The 20,820-nt window shown below is 41.8% G+C and overlaps 3 protein-coding genes across 11 annotated transcripts; 2 read left to right on the top strand and 1 right to left on the bottom strand.

Annotated features, from left to right (window-relative positions):
• Positions 1-498: 498 nt before the first annotated feature.
• Positions 499-12,731, bottom strand: LOC1270379 (uncharacterized). Of its 9 annotated transcripts, none has more exons than XM_061648527.1 (16): positions 12,612-12,655; positions 12,396-12,475; positions 9,128-10,575; positions 8,879-9,035; positions 8,452-8,678; positions 5,150-5,266; positions 4,928-5,065; positions 4,726-4,860; positions 4,572-4,633; positions 4,354-4,481; positions 4,155-4,274; positions 3,913-4,058; positions 3,522-3,836; positions 3,298-3,444; positions 2,963-3,163; positions 499-2,859 (listed from the first exon to the last, which is right to left on the bottom strand). In XM_061648527.1, the coding sequence occupies exons 3-16, from the start codon at positions 9,684-9,686 to the stop codon at positions 2,756-2,758; spliced, it is 2,556 nt and encodes an 851-aa protein (XP_061504511.1). In that variant the 5' UTR covers positions 9,687-10,575; positions 12,396-12,475; positions 12,612-12,655; the 3' UTR covers positions 499-2,755. The 9 variants fall into 9 exon arrangements, with proteins under 9 accessions (XP_061504511.1, XP_061504508.1, XP_061504505.1 ...); XM_061648524.1 differs by having other exon boundaries at positions 12,138-12,475; positions 12,612-12,646; XM_061648521.1 differs by lacking the exon at positions 12,396-12,475 and having other exon boundaries at positions 12,612-12,731.
• Positions 12,732-15,680: 2,949 nt separating this feature from the next.
• LOC133392273 (zinc finger protein 264-like) lies at positions 15,681-18,568 on the top strand. Its single transcript, XM_061652580.1, has 2 exons — positions 15,681-15,856; positions 15,937-18,568. The coding sequence occupies exon 2, from the start codon at positions 15,955-15,957 to the stop codon at positions 17,257-17,259; it is 1,305 nt and encodes a 434-aa protein (XP_061508564.1). The 5' UTR covers positions 15,681-15,856; positions 15,937-15,954; the 3' UTR covers positions 17,260-18,568.
• LOC1270394 (uncharacterized) lies at positions 17,348-19,922 on the top strand. The gene is made up of 2 exons (XM_309062.6): positions 17,348-17,609; positions 19,540-19,922. Exons 1-2 carry the CDS (start codon positions 17,348-17,350, stop codon positions 19,920-19,922), a joined length of 645 nt encoding a protein of 214 aa, XP_309062.6.
• Positions 19,923-20,820: the final 898 nt, after the last annotated feature.

The following is a 20,820-nucleotide window of genomic DNA, read 5'->3' as shown; positions in this document are numbered from 1 at the left end:
TCTATCGGTTTATGAACGACCTGCGGTGTAGTAGCGTGCGGCGCCGCACCAAGCGTGTGCGCAAGCGAGCAAGCAAGCGTGACAGGCTGCAAGGCAACCAAGCGAGAGAGGGAGAAAGAGAGGTAGAGCGAGAGCGAGAAAGAGAGAAATAATGAGCGAGATGGCAACGAAACGACACAAGCTACAATGCGCAACACGCTCACAGACACACTCGCACAACTCGCTGCCGTATCGTAGTGTGCGCGGAAGAAAAGAATTTCGGAAACACCACCCGCGGGAAACCGCCTGCGAGGGCTGCGTGTATTGGTGTATGCAGGTCTGTGTTTGTGTTTACATGTGGGTGTGTTTGTGCGGAAAGTGCAGCCCAGCCGTTGCATCGACGGTTGCATTGTGATATTCCGTGCAGTAGCGAAGGAACGCACAAACGCATTCTTTTCGTCTCTCCCAAGAACGGGCGATTTTCGAATGTAGCCGCATCAAATCAGTGTTCCCACGAAGTAGTTGTTTATCCATTATTTTAGTTGGTTTATTTTTCTCTCCCTTTTTCACGTTCGCCTCCGCACACGGCTGTTCCTTCTTCCACTTGCATTTTCCCTCCATTGCCCGTCCGCACTTCCTTTCTTTTCCACCCATTATCGTCACAATTCGAGTACTTACACAAAAAATATCAGATCGTAGTAATTTGCTGGGTTGCATGATAATTTAATTTAAAAAGCCTAGAGTACTTTCTTTTTGTTTCCTTGTGTGTTTCTTGTGTTTGTGTGTTTTCCCCGTTTTGCATTGGTAGCTTTCGATCGTTTTGTTGTTTTCTTTTTTCTTCTTTTGCTTTTTTCTTCTGTTTAATTTTCCATACGCTTAAAAAAATGTTTTTCTTCCAGCCCTTTTCCATTTCGTTTGCAAACACATCACCATTTTTTTTTTATTCGTTACATGCACAGTAGAGGCGCGTTGCCCCCTGCATCCCCTCGGTTTACTCCCTATCTCAACCCATTTTACAGCGTCATATTCCTTTTTGCCGAACCCTTCTCGCCACTTGTTTTCAACCCTTTCTTCCACCTTCTTTCTTAACTTTATATATATAGGTGTGTGTGTGTGTATATATATAATATATGCGCTGCTTTACTCATTTCATCATTTTTTAACTATCCCGTCTTGGAAATTTGCGCTTTTCTCGTCCCTTTTTCCGTATTTTCTAGAGTTTTTGTTTTGTTTTGTTTGTGTTGTCTTTTTTGCACAAATCGTTCGGTGCGCATAGGTTTTTGTTTCTGCTTCTTTGCAATTACATCTCTCATCGTTTTGTCATTACCATTGTACAATCACTTTTAATAGGAAACCTTGGATACATAATTCAAAAACGAATGATTATTATTATGCATTAGTAGCGGGTGACAGTGTCTTCCATTTCTGCGGCAGCCGGGCGCACGCGCGCGCTCTCGCTTATTGGCTTCTGTGTGGCTTTGTTTGTCTATGTGTATCTGTGTGTATCTGTGTGTCTCTGTGTGTGCCTGTGTGTGTCTGTGTGTGCCTGTGTTTGCTGTTGCTGTATGTCCTTACCTGTTTGTAAAACAATGCCCTCACAATTCGTATGCTACACCTTTTCTTCCCAAGAGCACTCGCCTTACTTTCCCTTGTCTTAGCTGTTTTGCTCCTTTCCTCTCAATTGGTTTAGTTTTCGTTGGTTGTTACTTGTATAGTTATGTGCATTAGGTTTTTTGTTTGTTTGTTTGTTTGTTTAAATGTATGCTAGCCTTTTTTTTATCATTTTTCCTTCCAGTTGGTTTTACACGTCTTCTGTCCCCCTCTATCCTTGGTAGTGGGTAGTAGGAGAGCAATGGATTAGGTTGCGAAAAAAGTACCACTGTACTCCAGTTTCACAACTTCGTCCCTCTTTCCATATCTCAACATCATTTGTTGTGTTACAAACGATGAAAAAGATACTGGTTGCCGCTACCCTTGCCGCTACAATAGCCACCTCACCCCACCTTTCTATCTCTCTCTTTCTCGCTTTCGCGCTAGCCTCAAACACCATCTTAACGTTAGCCAGTTTTACAAAGCGTTACAATCACGTGCGTAATGCCTTAAATAAATTGGAGGGAAAAACAATAGTGCAATGTAGCTAACGCGTTCTGAAAAGACTTTTTATTCTGCGCGACTGACGGCTGGTGGCAAGTAAAATTTGTAACACATTTTTCTTTTGACTATATTCCTATCATATCCTGTCCAGTAGTGCTTTACCGCCCAGGCAAGTGGTCGGGTTTTGTTACCGTTTATCGTATCACAACAAGTAGAGATTATTTAAAAAAAACGCAACGTAGAACATAATTTAATAAATAATAATTAAAAACAATTTAGCTTCACTCATATCTCACTTTTGTACATTTGTCGATGTACTCACTATTACTTGCCTCCTTCTACCTCGCACTTTCTCTTCCTACTAACCTCCTCATCCCGTACCCTTCCGCAATCAAATCCCATACATTCCCGATGTCTTACACGGAACTAGCATCAACAGACAAGTCGTTTCACGTATATGGTCATTTGTCATTTTCGACTAAACCGCTATCGCTCTCGCCCGTTCTAGATTTTGTTTTTTCGCCAGCAGCCGACCAACACGTGCATTTTAGTGTCTTCCTGGTGCGGCACACATTTCATATACGTACACACAACAAATATGACCACTTACAGGTGCACCGAATGTAGTACACACGATTTACGGATTTTACGTCTAATGCTCAGTTGTTTACGCTGTAGCTAATCATCTCAATATACTTCTTATCAGCAGCAGAGACAAGATGAAGGAATAAAGCCGGATGTGAAGCGGATGGAGTTTAATCGAACTGTTCACCTCACCACATTTACCTGCGAGATGAAGAATGGATGAGGGATATGAACATCATGTTGCACTGCTTTCTGTCACGAGAAAAAAAAATAGGGTTTACTGAACGCTGTGCATTGCACCTACCGTAACTAGTAATATTAGCTGGCATCGATCTGTGCTGGCCCGACTGCATGTAGGCACGGTGACAGGTGTCCCCGACGAACAGCTGTACATGATTGCCCTCCATTGGCACATAGCTGATACATACTCCATGCTGGGAAATTGAGTGCTTAGCGATAATGTACGTCGTTTGGTTCTCCTGCCAGTGGCCGGTGCATATAAATACTGTTGAAGAAAAAGAAAAAAGAAAAATGTAAATCAATAAAACATGTCTTCATACATTAACGAATTGACAGCTGGCATACGACCAAACATGTCAGCCCGTCTGGTTTGTAAATTCAAGGGAGGCAATTACTTACATTCTTCATCGTCGATTTTACATTTTGGTTTAACTTCAATTACGCTCTCTTCGCTACAGCCAACCAACAGCTGCCGGTTAGTGTTGTGATTAATGTTGCATCCTCCAGCCGTTTCCCGGCGTGATCGGGCGGTACCATCGGTAGCCACTGCGAAAAGGCGAAAATATTGATTAGTAACTACATTTTGTTTTTCGTTTCTTTTTGCTTTCCACCGCCACATTTACCTCCGTTGTCTCCATGCAGAATCGTAGAGGTGTCGTTCCTCGAATCGGCCGCAGTACGCCGCGATCGGGGAAGGAAAGACCTTCGCTTCGCTTCCAGCCCGATGTAGCCGCCTACGATACCGCCCACCGTGCCAGCGTTGCTACCGGCAATGGCGCTCTCCTGATTCCGATAGCCGACCACGTCCCAGTGCCGGTGCGAGCGGGCTTTATTGTTGTGGTTGCGCTTGTGGCGCGAAATAGAGGACGTGGGCATAAGGAAACCTTTCATCATATACTGGCCCTCCAGTGGGCAAAGCTGCGTTTCAGAGTTATTTGCTGCAAAAAAAAGAGGGGGAGGCGAGGATACTTATTTACTAATTGCTGTGTTTGCTTCGTGGGGCGGCCAGGTTACCTAGCAAAGTAACGAACGGTGTTCGATGCACGTCAAAGTTTTCAGTCGTACATGCATCTTCAAGCCTAGCGGCAGGTGTTCCCATCTGTAGCTCGGCTACGTGAGTATCTCGTCTGTAGAACATGACACACATGAATCCAGATTTGCTGAAAAACAAAAATAAAAGTAGGCAATTGTTAATCATTGTCTTAACATCAAAATCGACAAAGCTCATGTAATCCTAGCGCGTGCTATTTGCTTACCAGCCCATGGTGTGGTGCACAACGACCATCATTTCCGAGGATGTTTGCTTGTTGATTTGCTCACAAAGCGAACGAGCCACCGTGTGCCCATTAGGCTTTTTAATATGAAGCGAACCGTCACTAGAAATAATGTAATGTGGAGGTGTTAGCTCATATAGTACACTTCCTATCCCATCCCACTCTTCCTATAGAGGCGTACCTAGCATCAAATACGTAATGCGCACTGCCCATGAGGGCATGCCAGAAGCGTGGTCCTTTAAACCAGACCGGAAAATCACACCGATCCATCAGGGGGGCTTTTTTGAGCGTCATTATTCGGGACCCAACCTGCAAGGAGAGGAATTAGGGATAAATATGATGTATATCAAGCAACATAGTTCACGATTAAAGCGATGATTCAATCCACATTCGACTTACTTCTGCACTCTCAAGACCGTTACAGGTAGCGTCTCCGGATTGTGCCAGTTTATACTCTGCATCTGAGGACAAGAATAACAAAGCAGCACAATTGTTTGGAATGTTAGGAATATTAGTAGCAAACATTGGTTTAAGGTCAATCAATTGAACTTACCGGAGCCGCTGAGCTTCTCGTATACGAAGCACCTAAAGCGCTCCTCGTTTGAGGTGGCATGATGATGTGAAACCAGACCCACCAGATAGCGTGAATTGCCGTCCTTCCACCATGCTAAGCATGTTAGTTCTTCAACTGCGAAACGGAGAAAAGGAGATCAGCAAAATGGGCACCACACGCTCACAGGGATCTTTATCCTTACCCGTGCTTTCGGTCCCAGGTACATCAGGGCATGCCTGAAAACTTAGCAGTAATCTACTGTCTTCTGTACACATTTCCATATTTGACACTGGATACCTGCATTCCCCATGCCCTCGGTTGTAGGTGAACGTATAAGATCCTTAAAGATCGAAAGGAATGTCGTCGAAAGGCACATTAGTCGTCTGACACTCTTGCTATTTCCACCGGTTCACATCTTACTTACCTGACAGCGGACATTTAATTGGCTCTGGATTTATTTTAAACATACTGTACAGTAGAGCATCACCCGGGATTTGTTCGCAAAGGTAATGCAATGTTTCGCGACCTTTGCATCCCATGCCTGTAAGGAGAATTTAGTTTTGCATAACATTTCACACAATGAAAGAAAGAGAGAGAGAGACGAATGTATTAAAAATAGTCACATCCACGTCACACGTTTTACAGACAGGGAAGGAAAGGAAAACCAAACTAAAAGAAGAAACCAAAGGAAAACCCAGAAAATAATGAAATAAACATAAAATATGCACACAACACATCACAACCATCTACGATTAACTTTCGAAAGGAATTAGAAAATCCTGCATCGCTGTAGTAATTATTGGTTAGATCCTCGATAGTTTGCAAAATAGACGCGCAAATTTTAATACTTAAAAGCTGGTTACTTTTTTGTTAGATTTTAGATTTTCTAACTCCTTGCTTTAGCCACGCATCAAAACCTACGAATGACTAAAACAGAGTGTTGTGGAGGAAGTGTCTGAATGGGAACAAATGACAGTGATGCAAACGTCACACATTTAAGATTTGTTTGCCAGATAAGTATTACATTCCAAATACCAGTGTACCGCCACCAAAGTACTGCATCAAAATGGTTGTATGCTGTGGGAAGGTTTAGGTTTTAGTCATTCAGAAAATTCTCATTTGGAAATAAAAGAAAAAAGTGGAACCAGCATGAAGAACAGAGTTGTTCAATCACGAACAATTACAGTCAATACAAGGTGTAGGAAAAAAGTGAACCATATTTGTCCCTATTGTCTTGTGAGTAAGATTGAAAGAAACAAAACTAATGCATGAGTTCATAATGGCTCAGCTAGCATCTACCATAGTACAGTACAGCTGAACCGAAATTTTGAGCTAAAATTAAAATAAACTATGATCATAGAATTACGCTCACACAGGGGCAGTTGTGCATTGCAAACTATTGTCGGTGAAATCGCTACAGTGGCATTGGTTAGTGTTTGAAGCATCTTGACTGCCCAAAATGAATCTATTAGGCTTTAACGATGTCCTATGTTTCAACTCGTCTTTATGTACGGTACCTAACACTGAGTCCAACAAGATGCACCTAAAACAGCAGTGTTTCAATTAGAGTGGAAAACAAACAAACAAATTCTTTTCTCCTTATGCCCTACGGTGTTGGGTGGATTGGAACGGTCAGATATAGGAAGGATGATGAAAGCAACTGGCGTGGAAATCACATCTCACAATTCGCGTGGCAGCTAACTAGAAAATCGATCATTGAGACTTGTTGCTTGCCTCCTACGGCATCCGAGAAGTAATCAATTTTCTGTCAGTGCGTTCTACGGACTTGTTTCTTCTAGCTTCACACATTGGTTTGATTTTCTGAAACTTATCACTGTTAATCATTTAATCAACATCAGGAAAATTGAAACAAGCGCAACATTCGAATGAAAACGGAACAGAATAGAAACAAAACAAACAAGTCATTTCAAACTAAAACGGGAATTATTACATCGGGCAAACCCATCCCAACATTCAGTTTGTTTACGTTCAAATATTTTGTTGCTAAATCTTTGTTTGGTTGTATTTGATTGTAAAGTAAGAAAATGCTTATAAATGCGACCTGCTCCATGATTGCCAGAAACGTTAGCAAATTTACGCTTCGTACTAACCATATTGATAAGCTAAATAATAGATAGACACAGATTAATTTATCTTTAAACGGGTTAGCAGTAATCGAGCATCCAAATTTTCGGCATCAGCTTTTAGCTCTTTGATTATTGATTATTTCAAATTATTTTCATACAATTGTTTTAATCTAACCAAAAGGGAAAAGTTTTTGTTTGTTTTCAGTTACAGAAAGCACACAAAAAGATGCTGCGGAAAATCATAATGGACTAAGATAACTCATAAACAATTGGCAAACAAATAAATATGCTTAGAAGACGCATCTGTGAAACTATACGCTTAAATAAAATAAGTAACTCATAACGATAATAACAGTCAAAATGGTTATATGAGAATGGTGATACACGCAAACAAAAATGTAACGCAAATTGCTGTTGCAAGAAGAATGCGTAGACTGAACGGAACTGGAACATAAGCCTGCACGGAACATCAAATGAAGGTAAAACCAAAACTCATGTGGCTAGCGAGCAATGTGGATTAGAGCAAATGTAACATCCTCCCTTTGCAGTCTACCAGTTATGCCAATTTTTTTCTTCTTATTTGTATTTATAAAACGATATACGACAGATTTGTTAAGCATGTTACGCAAGAGACTGTCCTGTAGCTATTTAGCTAGCATTAAATCAAAACGTAATGTTATGACATTGTTTCCAGAAGTACTAATCAACTGCATCCGTTAATATATTGCATATACAGCAAGGGTTCGATCCAAGACCACTCGTCCATCCCACGAAAAACTTACTCTGGGGGGCAAACTAACGAAATTTATGATGAAAACAAAACATGAATAAAAAGCAATGAAGAAGTCAAACAAATCGAAAGATGCCTTTTTGAATAACTTGTTCGCATACTGTCACACAAACACACAGCAGAGTGCAGTATGTCTACAGCGTTGAACTACAGCCAATAAAATATGAATCAATTGCATTATTGCAAAAGTATGGTTCCAAAGATATGACCGGTTCAAGTGTGTTTCATTTCATGGTTGATAAGATACGCTTTTACTTTCCCTAAACTAGTTCATCACACCTCCAGCATGGGGGAGATAGGGCTTTCCTCTAAACCCTAGATGAAAAAAGATTATCTTTTCAATCCGAAAGCTTTATTCTGCGTTGAAGAAACAGTATTGTTGTACAGACTGTTTCCAAAAACTGATTTTTGACGCATACAAATCTTCTGTTAAATAAAGTAAAAGGTTCAAGTACAGAGGGAGTGACAGAGAGCAAGGAACAGACATATAGAAACAGAGCGAAGGGCTTTTGGATGATCTCAATGACCGATGAGTACATGTGGAGATGGTGGTGGTTAAGAGAAAAAAAAAACGGGAAGAGTTGGGCAAATAATAGTTAGTCATGAAAGTGAGTGTGGGGCAGTAGCAGCAGCAGCAGCATTAGTAGTAGAGTTAGTAGTAGTTTTAGGGGAGGGGTAGGAAACTAGTAGCTGTAGCTTGTGTGTCGTTTGAGCAAAGAAAAGGTCTTGCGATTCTAACGAAGAAATAAATAGAGGCGAATGAAAATTAAAACGGAAAAACACATAGATAAAAATATAGGATATATCACTTATAAAAAAGATAAAAAGTAGTAGTTTTCTGTTGCTTACAATTGTCGCTATCTTCATTGGATCGCATATACGGATCCGATGACGATATTCTTGAATGCCCGTTCATGTTGGGATGAGCTAAGCCCCGATCACTTTTTAAAACGCTATGAATAGGCATTGCAGCTGGATTCAACTGGCCTGTATAAAAATCTTCACACTCACTTTCTTTATACTGGAGTATGTTTATATGCTTCTGATAAATTACAACGCACCGGTGACATCCTTTGCTGCTCGTCCGTGGCAAGTGTTGTTGGTCCAGTTGGTTCAGAAGCAGGAAGTGATGAAAGATGGCGTGTGCCCGAAATGTGTACACATGGCGATGCAACCAGTTGAGGAAAAAAAAGAAGAAAATACAAATAATTAGTGTTAATGAATTTGCCCCAACCAGCACGGGCGATGAGCCGTGCGTCTGTGCATTGAATCTTACCCATTCACTAGTAAAAACTTATCGCCCTCGCTAGCAATGCACCGGCCCCTAGTACTTAACGTGGATCCCTCTATCGTAATTGGCTGTTGTACACCGGATTGAAACCATTGACCTTCCCATCGCTTGGGAAATGCACATCCCGTTCCACTTTGTAAAACTGTTACGGTTAGATGGGAGGAAAGGGCAGTAAAAACAATTAACAAACATTCACTACCGCAGCGGCAAAAGTCATTCTCTGCCAGGCCGTACCTTCTTGTTTAGCTGCATCACAGCATCCTAAGATCAAGAACAAGGCCAAACATATTTGCACAATGCTTCTATACAGTAGTTTCGTTTTGCTTTTGTGGTGCCACGGCACAGACACTAACGTCGCCGCCGACGACGACGGCTGCTGATATCGTTCTAGAACTTCTGGCTTAAGGGGGGTGGTGTTGGTGGTGATGGTGGTGGTCGAGGTGGGACTGATAGGGTTACTGCATCCAGCAGCTCCTCCCGTTCGTTTGCCGTGGCTGCAGTGACATCCTTCAACCCCATCGGAAACGGAGCTCCCGAGCGGAACGAGCTCATTGCCCAACCTTCGTCGCCTTCGCCTGCGAGCGGAAGGTGTTGATATCCTGCTGGTGGCGGGCTGGACCGTTGTGTCTGGAGTGGTTGAAGCAGCAACAGAAGCAGGAATGTTCAAATCATCACAATGCAGCAGCAGTAAGCTTTTGAGCGTATTTCGGGCACATCCGACGATGTGATTGCTGCAGCCGCTGATAACTTTACGCCGTGATCCTTTCCTGTGTGGCTGGATCATGCTGCGCATTTTAGCAGGAGGGGGGAGGGATGAGTGTGGTTCACTACTCGGAGCACGTATACGAATCCTTGGCCTGGTCCTTTGGCCCACACGCACGAGCAGCGAAGGCAGTTTTTAGCAGCCCTGGAAGCAACTTCGGTACCTTCCGTGCAGGATCTTTGTAGGAACGAGGATGGGCAGCGATGACGGGCCGCCAGCAATGGACACTTCTGATTGTTGCTGCTGCTGCTGCTGCTGCTGCTGCTGCTCCTGCTGCAGCAGAGTTGCCGTTGCGTTGGCGAAAAGATATTTTTGCACCATCAATCTTTCCCAGCGACACAACACATACACACACACGCCACGCTCTCGCTCTTTCTCTCTCTCTGCTCGCTCTTTGCTGCTGTTACTCCTGGCACAAGTCCTTTTGTTATTTTTACCTTATCGGTCGGTTGTGTGGCCTTCGCGAAAAAGGACCAGGACCGTAAGGAGAGCAGGATCGTCGTGTGAGTGGGTTCCTCCTTTTTGCTGCGCTCTCTCTCTCGCGCGCACAAACACACACATACACCCTCTCAGTAGGGGTACATTTTCCTGTGGCGTGCTGTATCGATGATTGCACCGCTTTGCTCTTCGATTTTACTGTTTCGCTCTCGCTCTTTCTCTCGGGCGGTTCTTTTGAAAAAAGCAAAAAAAAAACGGTGACGTCTCCTCCCGTGCTTCCCTCGCACTTCTCTGTGTGCACTGACGATACCGAGAGCCGCTGTGTGTGATGTACAACCACCACCGTTCCTATCGCATGTTGGCTGCAGCGGTTGCCGTCTTCTTCGAGGGATGATGATAATAATTGGGGTGCACTTTATACATTCCTTTCACTTCCATCGCCGGTAACTGCATAAGAATGCTGCTGCTGCTGCTGCTACTTCTGTGCCGGAAAGAGATACAAAAGGAATCGTCATTAGGAAGAGAGCTATAATTGATAACACTACAGAAAGATTGGCCGTTTCCAGCGCGAAACAGCGTGTGCATCGCTACACACTCATGTTCCTCCAAGACAGGGCGCCGAGGGGAGAAAGGTTTACACACGGATTTTACAACACAGCGGTACCGATTCGTACAGCACACAGTAGTTTCTCTCACTCTCGCCAACAACTTGCTTCAGAATTGCACTTTAGAAATAAAAGTAAAGTAAAAATCTTGCTCGCCATTGATTCGGTGCTCCGTTCCACCAATGCAATAGCAATAGAGTCTCTGCCACAGCCAAATTGGCCGCTCTGTCCAAATTGAAGGAATAAACTGCGCATTCAGGGGGCACCATCGATGGACCAATTTCGGGGGCAACGATTATGATTCGTTTGACGGGGTCAGTCCATGCTTCGGCCTTTGTGTGATAATTCCGTTTGGTTAACGGTTCTGGTACGCGGTAGATGGTCCCTTGGGAAAGTTGTGGATACGTGACAATCTACCATCGGCAAACCAAAATCCACTGTGTACCATGAAATAGCACTTTCCGGCTTGAATGCACTTTTTCACAAAAGAAATTCTTTATTTCCATACACAGGAAAGGAAAACACTATTTTCAAACAAACACAATATCACCCTTAATAATTCTACCTTTTCGCCCTTACTCGACACTTCTTTTTCACGGCGAAGAAAAATTAACACTTGCCTTGTCAGCCTTGTCCCCACTCTCCTCCGCACACCACGAATCGCGTTTAAATGCCCTCTTCTTCAACGACCAGGCCCCAGCTCCCCCCTCTATTTTGTTGACGCCCCGATACGGCGAACGGTTCTTCTCCGGTCCCGTCCTCGTGGCCCTTTCCCTTCGCCACCACCGCGGGCTCGGGAGCGTTCGCGTAGAAAACAACCTTCAACTGGTTGTAGACAAAACGTCTCACATTTTTATGATAATTTACTACAACACCAACTCTGCCTAAAGACGCGTTTTCCTGTTCAAAGATGCGCAAATTATTCGCTTTAGAACTTCGCCACTGCTTCTTCCGCTGTGTGTCGCTCTGTCGCCGTGTTGCTGCTGCTGCTGCTGCTTCTGCTGCCCTTTGTGCGGCTCTCAATTTTCATCCTATTTGATCTCATTTCAGGAGAATTTTATGCTGCCCGATGCTCACCATTCATTCGCTCACCTTGTCCCGCCCGTTGCGTGCATTGCCGCTTTTGCAACGGCCGCACTCTACCCGTCCCGTTTGCTCACAGTGCTCTCAGGCAGTCAAGCGCGCAGGGATCCGAGCCGCCATTGTTAATTTTTATATTAGTATTGATTTTTCCTCACACAGCACACACACACACACACATGCATCGAGCTGCGGAGGCCCGAAAATGATAGAGGCCCCTAGGCCCCTGAGGTTGATTTTTTTATTGCACCGTTTCTGGCACCTTTTGCTACACATGGGAACGATTCGTTTCGCTGCTCAACAAGCATGACATTTTTACAAACTCTTCCACAGAACGACTATTATTCCATTCATTCACCTGATGTTAGAACTGCATCGAACGTACACCGTCTTAGGCAAGCACACTCTCAAGGCTGTTTCGTGTAGCTTTATGAACAACACATCGACTCCTGAATTTGCTAAGGATGCAGCAAGGGGAGGAGATTCTTCACGGGGCACTCGAAAATGGTAACTGCACTTTAGTTTTTTTTTTTATCTTAAATTATCACTTTTTCGCTAGCGCTTGACGAGAGGGACCAGTGAAGAGCCTACAAACTATTGCTGCACACCGATATACCTGTCACCCAGCAGCACGGACGAACTACACACACACACAGAGAATCTGTGCTGTGTGACGCAGACGCGAACCGTACTAGACTCGAGATATCGAAAGGGAGGGCGAGTTTTAGTTCCCTGATGCGCTGCACTTCGAGGTAGGTGGCAAATTGGGTATGTTTGTGATCGGGAAACTACACAGCGACCAAATTTGCATTACATTTTTATGGAATTATACCCGCTTCTGCATGGAATCGCTATGTTGCTTGTAGCTACGATGGGAAACTGTCAATATTCTATGTTGTTTTACATCTAGCGACTATTTTGGTCGTTTATTCGCCCATAGTGCATATGGCAGACGATGAGCGTGAAAGAGAGAATCCGAGGGAGAGAGTTGAAAGGATGGAAAAAGAACCTTTTCGCAGCCCAGGTAACACCATGTCCAACTAATTGACATAAGCGCATTGGGTGGAAAAAAAAGTTTAAAAAAATATTTTATTTAGGGTAACTGTACCAGTTTTCGGCAGTGTACCTATTTTCGGCAGGGTAGCTAAAAACGTGAAATTCTGCACAAATGCGGTAAAAAATTTCACAAAATACAATTTTGTAGTGAAGATGTACTTATTTGATATTCACATACGAAGTTTCACACCATTTCATTACGTATTTTCCAAAATATCAAATAAATTGTGCTTTTTTTCGGCAGCTTTGCTGTCAGCCAATCGTTCGGCAGGTTTTGTGATTAAGAGAATCAGAACAGTAAAACAATGAAAAAGTGGTGTATATTAAAGATTTTATGCTTATTTAATTTATTCTAACTTGTTCGGAATTTTAAAATCACGATAAACAGGTTATTTTTCACTTTAAATGCTGCCGAAAATAGGTACACAGTAAATGTTCATTTTTGACAGCTCAATGTTGTGGGCTCCTGCCGAAACTCGGAACAATAACACACTTTGAATTTGGCTGAATATTCCTTTTAAAATTGATCAGAACACTACAATGCGTATGTCGACACATAATATGACCTTTCTTGTACCAAATATCACCAATTTTACTACAAACAATGCGCTAACTTAAGAGAAAAATAAATATTTGTAAGCCAGTTCGCACCGTACGCTATAACCATCAAACTGTCAATGGCTGCTCTGTTTAAACGTCGCATCAAAATGGCTGTCAAAACGGACCAAAATAAGCAACATACAATTAATAATTAAAGTGCTTTTTAACACCAATCTTAGGAAAGTAAGAGTGTTAAATTGCTTTAAACATTTTTTTGTACATATTAACATTGATAAAAACTTTTTCTGACCCGTATTTGCGCTGCCGAAAATAGGAACACAGCCTGCCGAAAATAGGAACAAACTGCCGAAAATAGGAGCAAAATCAATGTTTGCATTTTCACGAATATTTATGAAAAAGGGCTTTGAACCGGCAAATAAAAAATATTGTAACATACTATGATAGTTTATCAACCAGAATAACAACACTTTCAAGAAAAATAGTGAAAAATATTGATGTGTGAGCAATTTTTGTGAAACTGCTGCACTAGCCTGCCGAAAACTGGTACAGTTACCCTATACATTGTATACAGGCGGTCCCCGAGATACACGGTTAATGGGGACCGAAAACGGCCGCAAAATACCGCGTATCTCGAATTTCCGCGTAAGTCGAATCTCGTGATTTCCAGCTAAAATATCACTAATTTTCGTGTAATTTTGCAAGTAGGAGGCAGTTTTATTCACTTTATGAATTATTTGATATAATTCTGACTGAATTTAACTGTTTTAAACCTATTGAAAGAGTTTTTAACATTCGATCAAAACGAAAATTATTTGGCAATTTGCAATTGATGTGTCAAATCAGTACAATTTGCTCAAAGAATTGTCAAATTTAGAAAACCGCGTATCTCCGAATCCGCGTATAAGAGGTACCGTGTATCTCGGGGACCGCCTGTACATTGTTGGGTTGATAATTTATCAACCAGTCAACTATTAAATAAAGCCTGCCAAATTAAAAAGAACTGTTGAATTCCAACTGCATTGCAAATTGAAACGACCCGGATCATCCCAAGTGCCACAAATCCACTAAACGACCACTAAACGGGTTCTAGCCAAATACCACAAATCCACTAAACGACCACTAAACGGGTTCTAAATGACTCAAGCAAAGACTTCGTTTAGCAGACGGTGAACGACAGATGCATCCTAAAAATAGCAAAAAAGCTAGTGGCGCCATCTGTTGGTAGGATAGCCACACAGCAAAGCTTTCCTCCTAGAGCTTTCGCCTTCCCTATGTACTGTTGTAAGATTTCGCATTGAAGTTATGGATCGCTAGAATTAGAAAAGCGATACAATTGTTCAAATACTTTACTTAGAACCACATGAACCATGAGAACTGAAGCAAGTGAGATTTGGCAAATGGTCGATAGAGCAAATGGTATCAACCTGTGTACCACACGACCATTTTAATTGCTTTTTGCTCGGAAAGTTAGAAGGGTATATATGCCACGATGAAGATAGGCGAAACATATTGCAAGAAAAGGAAAGCAAATTAATGATGAGTTGAAATATTTCGTTTGGAGCAATTGCTTAATAGCAAATGCTATTGAGCAATTTTTCGTTTGGAGCTTTAGTTTTTTTTATGGATATTTGATTCTTCAGTCGTGTAAGCTTAATATGTGGCGCTTGGGACCGCCCTTAATAATTTTCTGAATTTTTGTACAACAATTCGTTATTCTCACAGTCATTTCCCTCTTCCCTTAAAATAAATGTATTTAAACGAAAAAAATGTGATACAGTAGAACGTCGATCCGGGCAGCTCGGGACCGGACGGTTGCCGGTTAATCGATTTGCATGGATAATGGTCCAAGAAATGTCATTTTCATATAAAAATTATTTTATTACTAGTTTTTTATTAGTTTTATGATTAATCTAACTTGAATCAATCGATTAATCGTTAGTAAAATATTATTTTAATCAATAACTATAGGTTTAACAACTGTTCATGAACAAAAATAAATTTCGAAAATATCACTAGACACTTTAGAGCTGCACAAAAATCTGGTTGCCCACTTGACTATCGCTGCAAATGTTCGCTGTACGTTTGAACAGCTGTCACATTTATGCGCACGGTTAAGCCGCCCGCCGGTTAATCCACCCCCGGATAATCGAAGTTCTACTGTATTCGATTATGCATTTTTTGACAATATTTTTTCTACGCTCAACAAGGCTCAAATTTGACGGTCAGACAAGCTGCCAACATTAGTTTATTTGACGTTAAGGACAGCGCTGTGCTCTTTGGGTATTTGTTATGATCAGTTCACTGTTGTTGTTGCTCGATACCATACGAGTTGTGTGGTGGTGGAAATCGGTGTGATATAAATTTTACAATTTGCAACAATTGCAAAACTTTCGTGTGATGTTACGATAATAGATTGAATGTGTGGTTTATTAATGTGTATACACATCTGTGGAAGTTAAGGTAATGTATTAGATACACGTGAACCATTTTGTTTCGTTTACGTATTTGTTTTTATATTCCCATTTCGCTTACCCCCAAAGGCTCATGAATTGCCCTCGATGGAAAACGATGATAATGCCAAATCCACAAACCGACACGCGAAACGAGTTAGCTATGAATGTAAAACGTGCTGCAAGACGGTCTACTCCAAATCGCACAAGCAGTTCCACGAAGAAGTGCACCGTACTTCCCGCTACGCCTGCAATCGCTGCAACAAAACCTACGTGCACAAGCGCGATCTGGAGCTGCACCACAAGGTGCACGATGCACCCGGTCGGCATCATTGCACGCGCTGTACGGCCAGCTTTGACAGTGCGGCCCAGTTGCAGACGCACAAGGACTCGAAGCACGTGCCGAAGGAAAAGTTTGCTTGCCAGCTGTGCCCGTTGAAGTTTACCCTCAAAGGTAACCTTACCAAGCACCTGATCGTGCACGATGGCAATCGTTCGTTTTCCTGTGATGTCTGCGGCAAAACATTTTTGCGCACCAATGCGCTAAAGCACCACATGCTGAGCCATCGCGTAAAGCGCTACCAATGCCAGTCCTGCAACAAAGAGTTCATAGACGCCCGAAACCTGGAGCGGCATCTAAAAACCCATTCCCGGTTGAAGGGTTTCAAGTGCTCGATCTGTGGCGTAACGAGTACGCGCAAGGACAACATCGTGCGGCATGCCAAAAGTTTTCACCCGGAGAGCGATTTGAAGGAAATTGTGCTTGCAAATGGCAACGTTAGTGAAGACCAGATGGAAGCAATTAAACGGGAAGCACAAACAAGCACCAAACCGGAACTGTCCGTGCCGACCAATCGTATTAGCGTCATACAGGTGATTGGAACGCCAAAGACATCGATCACGCTGGTTCAGCCAAGCGGTGATCGAGCGCCGTCAACCGATCGGACTACGGGGCGCGAACCGAATCAAATCAATGCACTGCCCACCACCAGACAGGAAGCGCCGAAAGTCGGCTTCGCCGCCCGTCTAGACAATCTAGAAATCTATCGAAAAATCTTGCAACCTGCGAGTACGCACAGCAGCACAACTGCCAACAGTAGCCGGTTGTCGGAAGTAGGTCAGTCTAACCTCCAAGCTGAAGATAGCAGCACAAAACAAACCGAACGCTTCCCATCGGGTGAACTCGGCCACTGTAATAATCCGACCGAAAACACAGTTGCTAATGGTGACGCAGCTAGTCATAGTGGGGGCAGTGGGGGTAGTAAAGGTAGCGCTGACGGTGGGAACGCTAGCGCTAGCACCGCCAGCGGTCTAGGATCTATTAATAATTTCTGTGAAGTTCACTGGCGTAAGCGCACCTCGCAGTACTTTATCACTAGCAGCAAGGCGCAGACCGATCGTCCGACTGTGTAGTGCGCGTACGAGACAAAACACACGCGCGTGTGCTGTATTGTGTGTGCAGTATTCGAATCGATCGGAAACGGTCACTAAACCCGGAACCATGCTTGATCGAAAAACGGCAAACGTGGATGAGGAAGATCAACAGTTGATTGTGAGTTTTATGAAAACGAAAAAGTGGCGCAAAATACTCGAACTCGGACAAGAATTAGCTCCCGCGCAACGTTCCAACCTCCTCTGGGCCTGGCCGCTCGAGCAGGACGTGGAACGGCTCGGTGAGGTGCTGGCGCGATGTGGAATACGAAAGATTGCTAGCATAGGCTGTGGTACTGGTTTGCTTGAGTGGATCATCGACTGTGCAAATGGTGAGTTATGTTTAATGTTATGATATAAATCGTGTCGGTAATACCCTGTCTTAAACATATGGGGTTGTGATACGAAGTTAATACAACTTCAATTGCGTAAAAATATTCTCCACTACATTAAATGTTTCGTTAAATACGAGGGTTTGTTATACACACGTAATATGGCAGTTTGATCAACTGGGTTCTCCAAGGCTACCATGCTTGTTGAACATATAATTCTCAACTATTCAAATAGCATACATTGTTTCCCAAATTTTCTAGGGATTACTAATTTATTCTTCTAAACGTGGTATGACAAATTCTATTAATTTCTCACAATGGTCGTAATATATTATTTATTTAATAAAATGTATAATGACAGTTACAGTTACAATAAATTGATAAATTAATAAATTAATAAATGAATTAATTAATTAATCAATTTTAATCAATTAAATTGTATAATTAATCAATTCATTAATCAATTCATGAATTATAACCTCAATAAATACCTTGTGGAAATGTGCGGAATGAGAGTGCATCAATCAAGGCCTATAGAAAATATCTTCCGACATGTTCTCTTATACGTAACATTACACTGTACGACGACGCTTAACCTGCGTTTACTGAATTTATGGAACACATTACTGTTACATTACTGCTAGCCATTCGAGTTATAGAGGTCGGCAAAATAAAGTGCACACTACTTAAAATTCAGTCGACGCAAGTGGCGTAACTATCAAATAAATTTAAATTTAAAGCTCTGGATAAGGCTTTAGAAGAACCAGATACAAAAGCTAGATGCAGAACTAGATAAACCTCTAATAGATATAAAAAACACGCCAAAGATCCTGAAACAAGTCTGAAATGCAAGATGAATGCATATACAATATTCAATTGGTGATATAGGGTTTGTTAAAAAAATATTTTCTTTAGAAAGAATAAAGTGAGCACATTATTTTGTCAGAGTGATTTTAACACATTTTGAGAAAAAATATGTTTTCTTAATACAAACTTCTCTTTTTGTCATGGTTTGGTACTGCACATTCATTAGCCATTATATGATAATAATGTTTCAAAAATTCAAGCAGTAGGATAACTTCATTTTTCATGATTTTGCCGACCACTGTAAACTTCTGCAGTCCAAGTTATAGTAAAGGGTGTTTGATCATTCTGAAATTGTGCAACTGAGTGATTTTTATTCATTAACCGTCAAACTTTTGTTAAATCGTTTTATTTTGTTTTCCCTCAAACTCCTGCTGCAAAAAATGTGCAAACTGATGTGAGAATATCTTTAAATAATGTTGGTAGATCAGTTCAACATCGATTGACTTTAGGATCCCGATCAATATCAACAATATTAAGTGAAATAATTGGTTCCAGGTTCAGAAAAGTGCATTTATATAGGGATAATATGCATCAGAATCATACATAACACCTCCAAGTGGCAACACTAATGCATTGATCAATTCTTAATATCGAAATTATCGTCATCACAAGAAAGTAGATGAGGAATGCATGCAAGAACACACTCATCAATACATCTCACACATGTGTAACACGCTTCTAAGGGAGATACACTACACACTAAAATCCACGTCCTGCCCACTTCCACGACTGAAGCCGAAGAGAGCCTCCAATATTATTCCAATAAGAAGGAAGGAAATAGAGCAATTAAACTCAAAACACTATCTCACTTTCTCTACCCATCGATAAGCGAATTTACTCGTTATGCGAGATTTTACTCGTTAAGGAGGTATTCGTAGAGCATTTAGATTTGCTCGTTATGCGAAAAATTCGTTGTAAGGGGCACTCGTTATGAGGGGTTTTCACTGTATTATCTTCTCGTCTGACAAATTATATGTTTATGCTACTAACAACCTCTTGCCAAATTTTCTTCGTCCGCAAACCGACGTAAATAACATTTTGTTCATGCTCTCCATCTTTCCAGAGGCTATCAGTGTAATCGGTATAGAAATCGACGAAGAATGGTGGAGCTCCAAGTACGCACCCGTTCGGTACATTCCATTAGCGTTCGTCAGCGGATCGGAAACCTCGTTACGAGAGGTAACGGCCAAATGGCAGGACGAGCAGCCAGATGCGTTGATGTTTTGCTACTTCAACAACGGTGCTGCGTTCGAGCAGTATGTAAAGGAGTTTACTGGTCGTTTCGTGATACTAATTGGACCGGGCCAGGGAAAGGGCGTACACACAAACCCATTGCCTTTGGCACCCGGTGAGTCGTTTGAGCGTGATTGGAAACTGCTGGAACAGTTCGCGATCGGAAGCGAAAATGTCAATTGCATTGCCATCTATGAGCGAACAAAGTTATAAACCGTGTAAAGCACAATTTACTATACAAATATAATGTGAACAAAATTATACGAGCAGCATATTGCTGACGGAAAAAGTTATCCGTGTCATATTATTGAACATCGAATTACTGAAGAAGATTTGAAAGAAAGCTTAGTAAGGGCTGTAAATGAAAATCAAAATGTACATGATATTGAAAAAAGGAGAAGGTAGGTAAAGACGGACACCTCGGATAACATGGGCACATCTCGTAAAATCATGATAAAAGTAATTTTCGAATAATTCAACAATGCAGCATTTAAACTGAAAGTAAAATAACACACAAGAACATTTTGAGCATAAAATATACACAATTCGTTAAATTCACAAACAAAACAAATTTACAATCGTGCCGTCCCTTGTGGATCTAATTTGACTACTGTGGATCACAGAGCTTGAGATTTGCATTGTTTATATTTTCGGAAGATTTATTACATAAATGAGTTTTTGTGATTATTAAGCAAAAAAAAATGGCAAAAAATCGAGAATGAATGAAAAAAAAAAATCGTTTTATGGTGGTTTATGCATCCTGACACCAAAGAGGAAAAGACTGAAACTCAGTCTTAGGGAAAGATGGACACCAAAATTGTTGATTTATTTTACTGATGATGAACAGATTTTATCAAATACCTTAAATGAAGGTTTTTCGAAGATATTAACCATCCGGCAACTAAAGAAAGCATTGAAATAAGCGAGAAGTGAAACACCGGTCAAAATAGCAGCCATTCGTTGTGCTGATCAGCGATCGACGCTGATCAGGCACTTCACGAAACCCAATATTTTGCCACGGCCTGGACAAATTTATTAGACAAAAAGAAGAGTTATTGGTATGACATCGTTCAGGAATTGATGAGAGATTCTATAGGATGAAAAGATAAAA

The sequence above is a fragment of the Anopheles gambiae genome, chromosome 2 (assembly GCF_943734735.2).
Source record: "Anopheles gambiae chromosome 2, idAnoGambNW_F1_1, whole genome shotgun sequence".
Taxonomy (NCBI): Eukaryota; Metazoa; Arthropoda; class Insecta; order Diptera; family Culicidae; genus Anopheles; species Anopheles gambiae.
This window is presented reverse-complemented; position numbering and strand designations above follow the sequence as displayed.

What these genes read in the sequence shown, in the direction of transcription:
- LOC1270379 (XM_061648521.1), bottom strand. Translation starts at nt 9,686, where the DNA reads ATGCGCAGCATGATCCAGCCACACAGGAAAGGATCACGGCGTAAAGTT. An exon ending in TGATGCAGCTAAACAAGAAG is followed by an intron (nt 9,036 to 9,127) that starts GTACGGCCTGGC and finishes TAACCGTAACAG; the next exon opens with TTTTACAAAGTGGAACGGGA. An exon ending in AGCTAATATTACTAGTTACG is followed by an intron (nt 2,860 to 2,962) that starts GTAGGTGCAATG and finishes TTCATCTCGCAG; the next exon opens with GTAAATGTGGTGAGGTGAAC.
- LOC133392273 (XM_061652580.1), top strand. Translation starts at nt 15,955, where the DNA reads ATGGAAAACGATGATAATGCCAAATCCACAAACCGACACGCGAAACGA.
- LOC1270394 (XM_309062.6), top strand. Translation starts at nt 17,348, where the DNA reads ATGCTTGATCGAAAAACGGCAAACGTGGATGAGGAAGATCAACAGTTG. An exon ending in GATCATCGACTGTGCAAATG is followed by an intron (nt 17,610 to 19,539) that starts GTGAGTTATGTT and finishes CCATCTTTCCAG; the next exon opens with AGGCTATCAGTGTAATCGGT.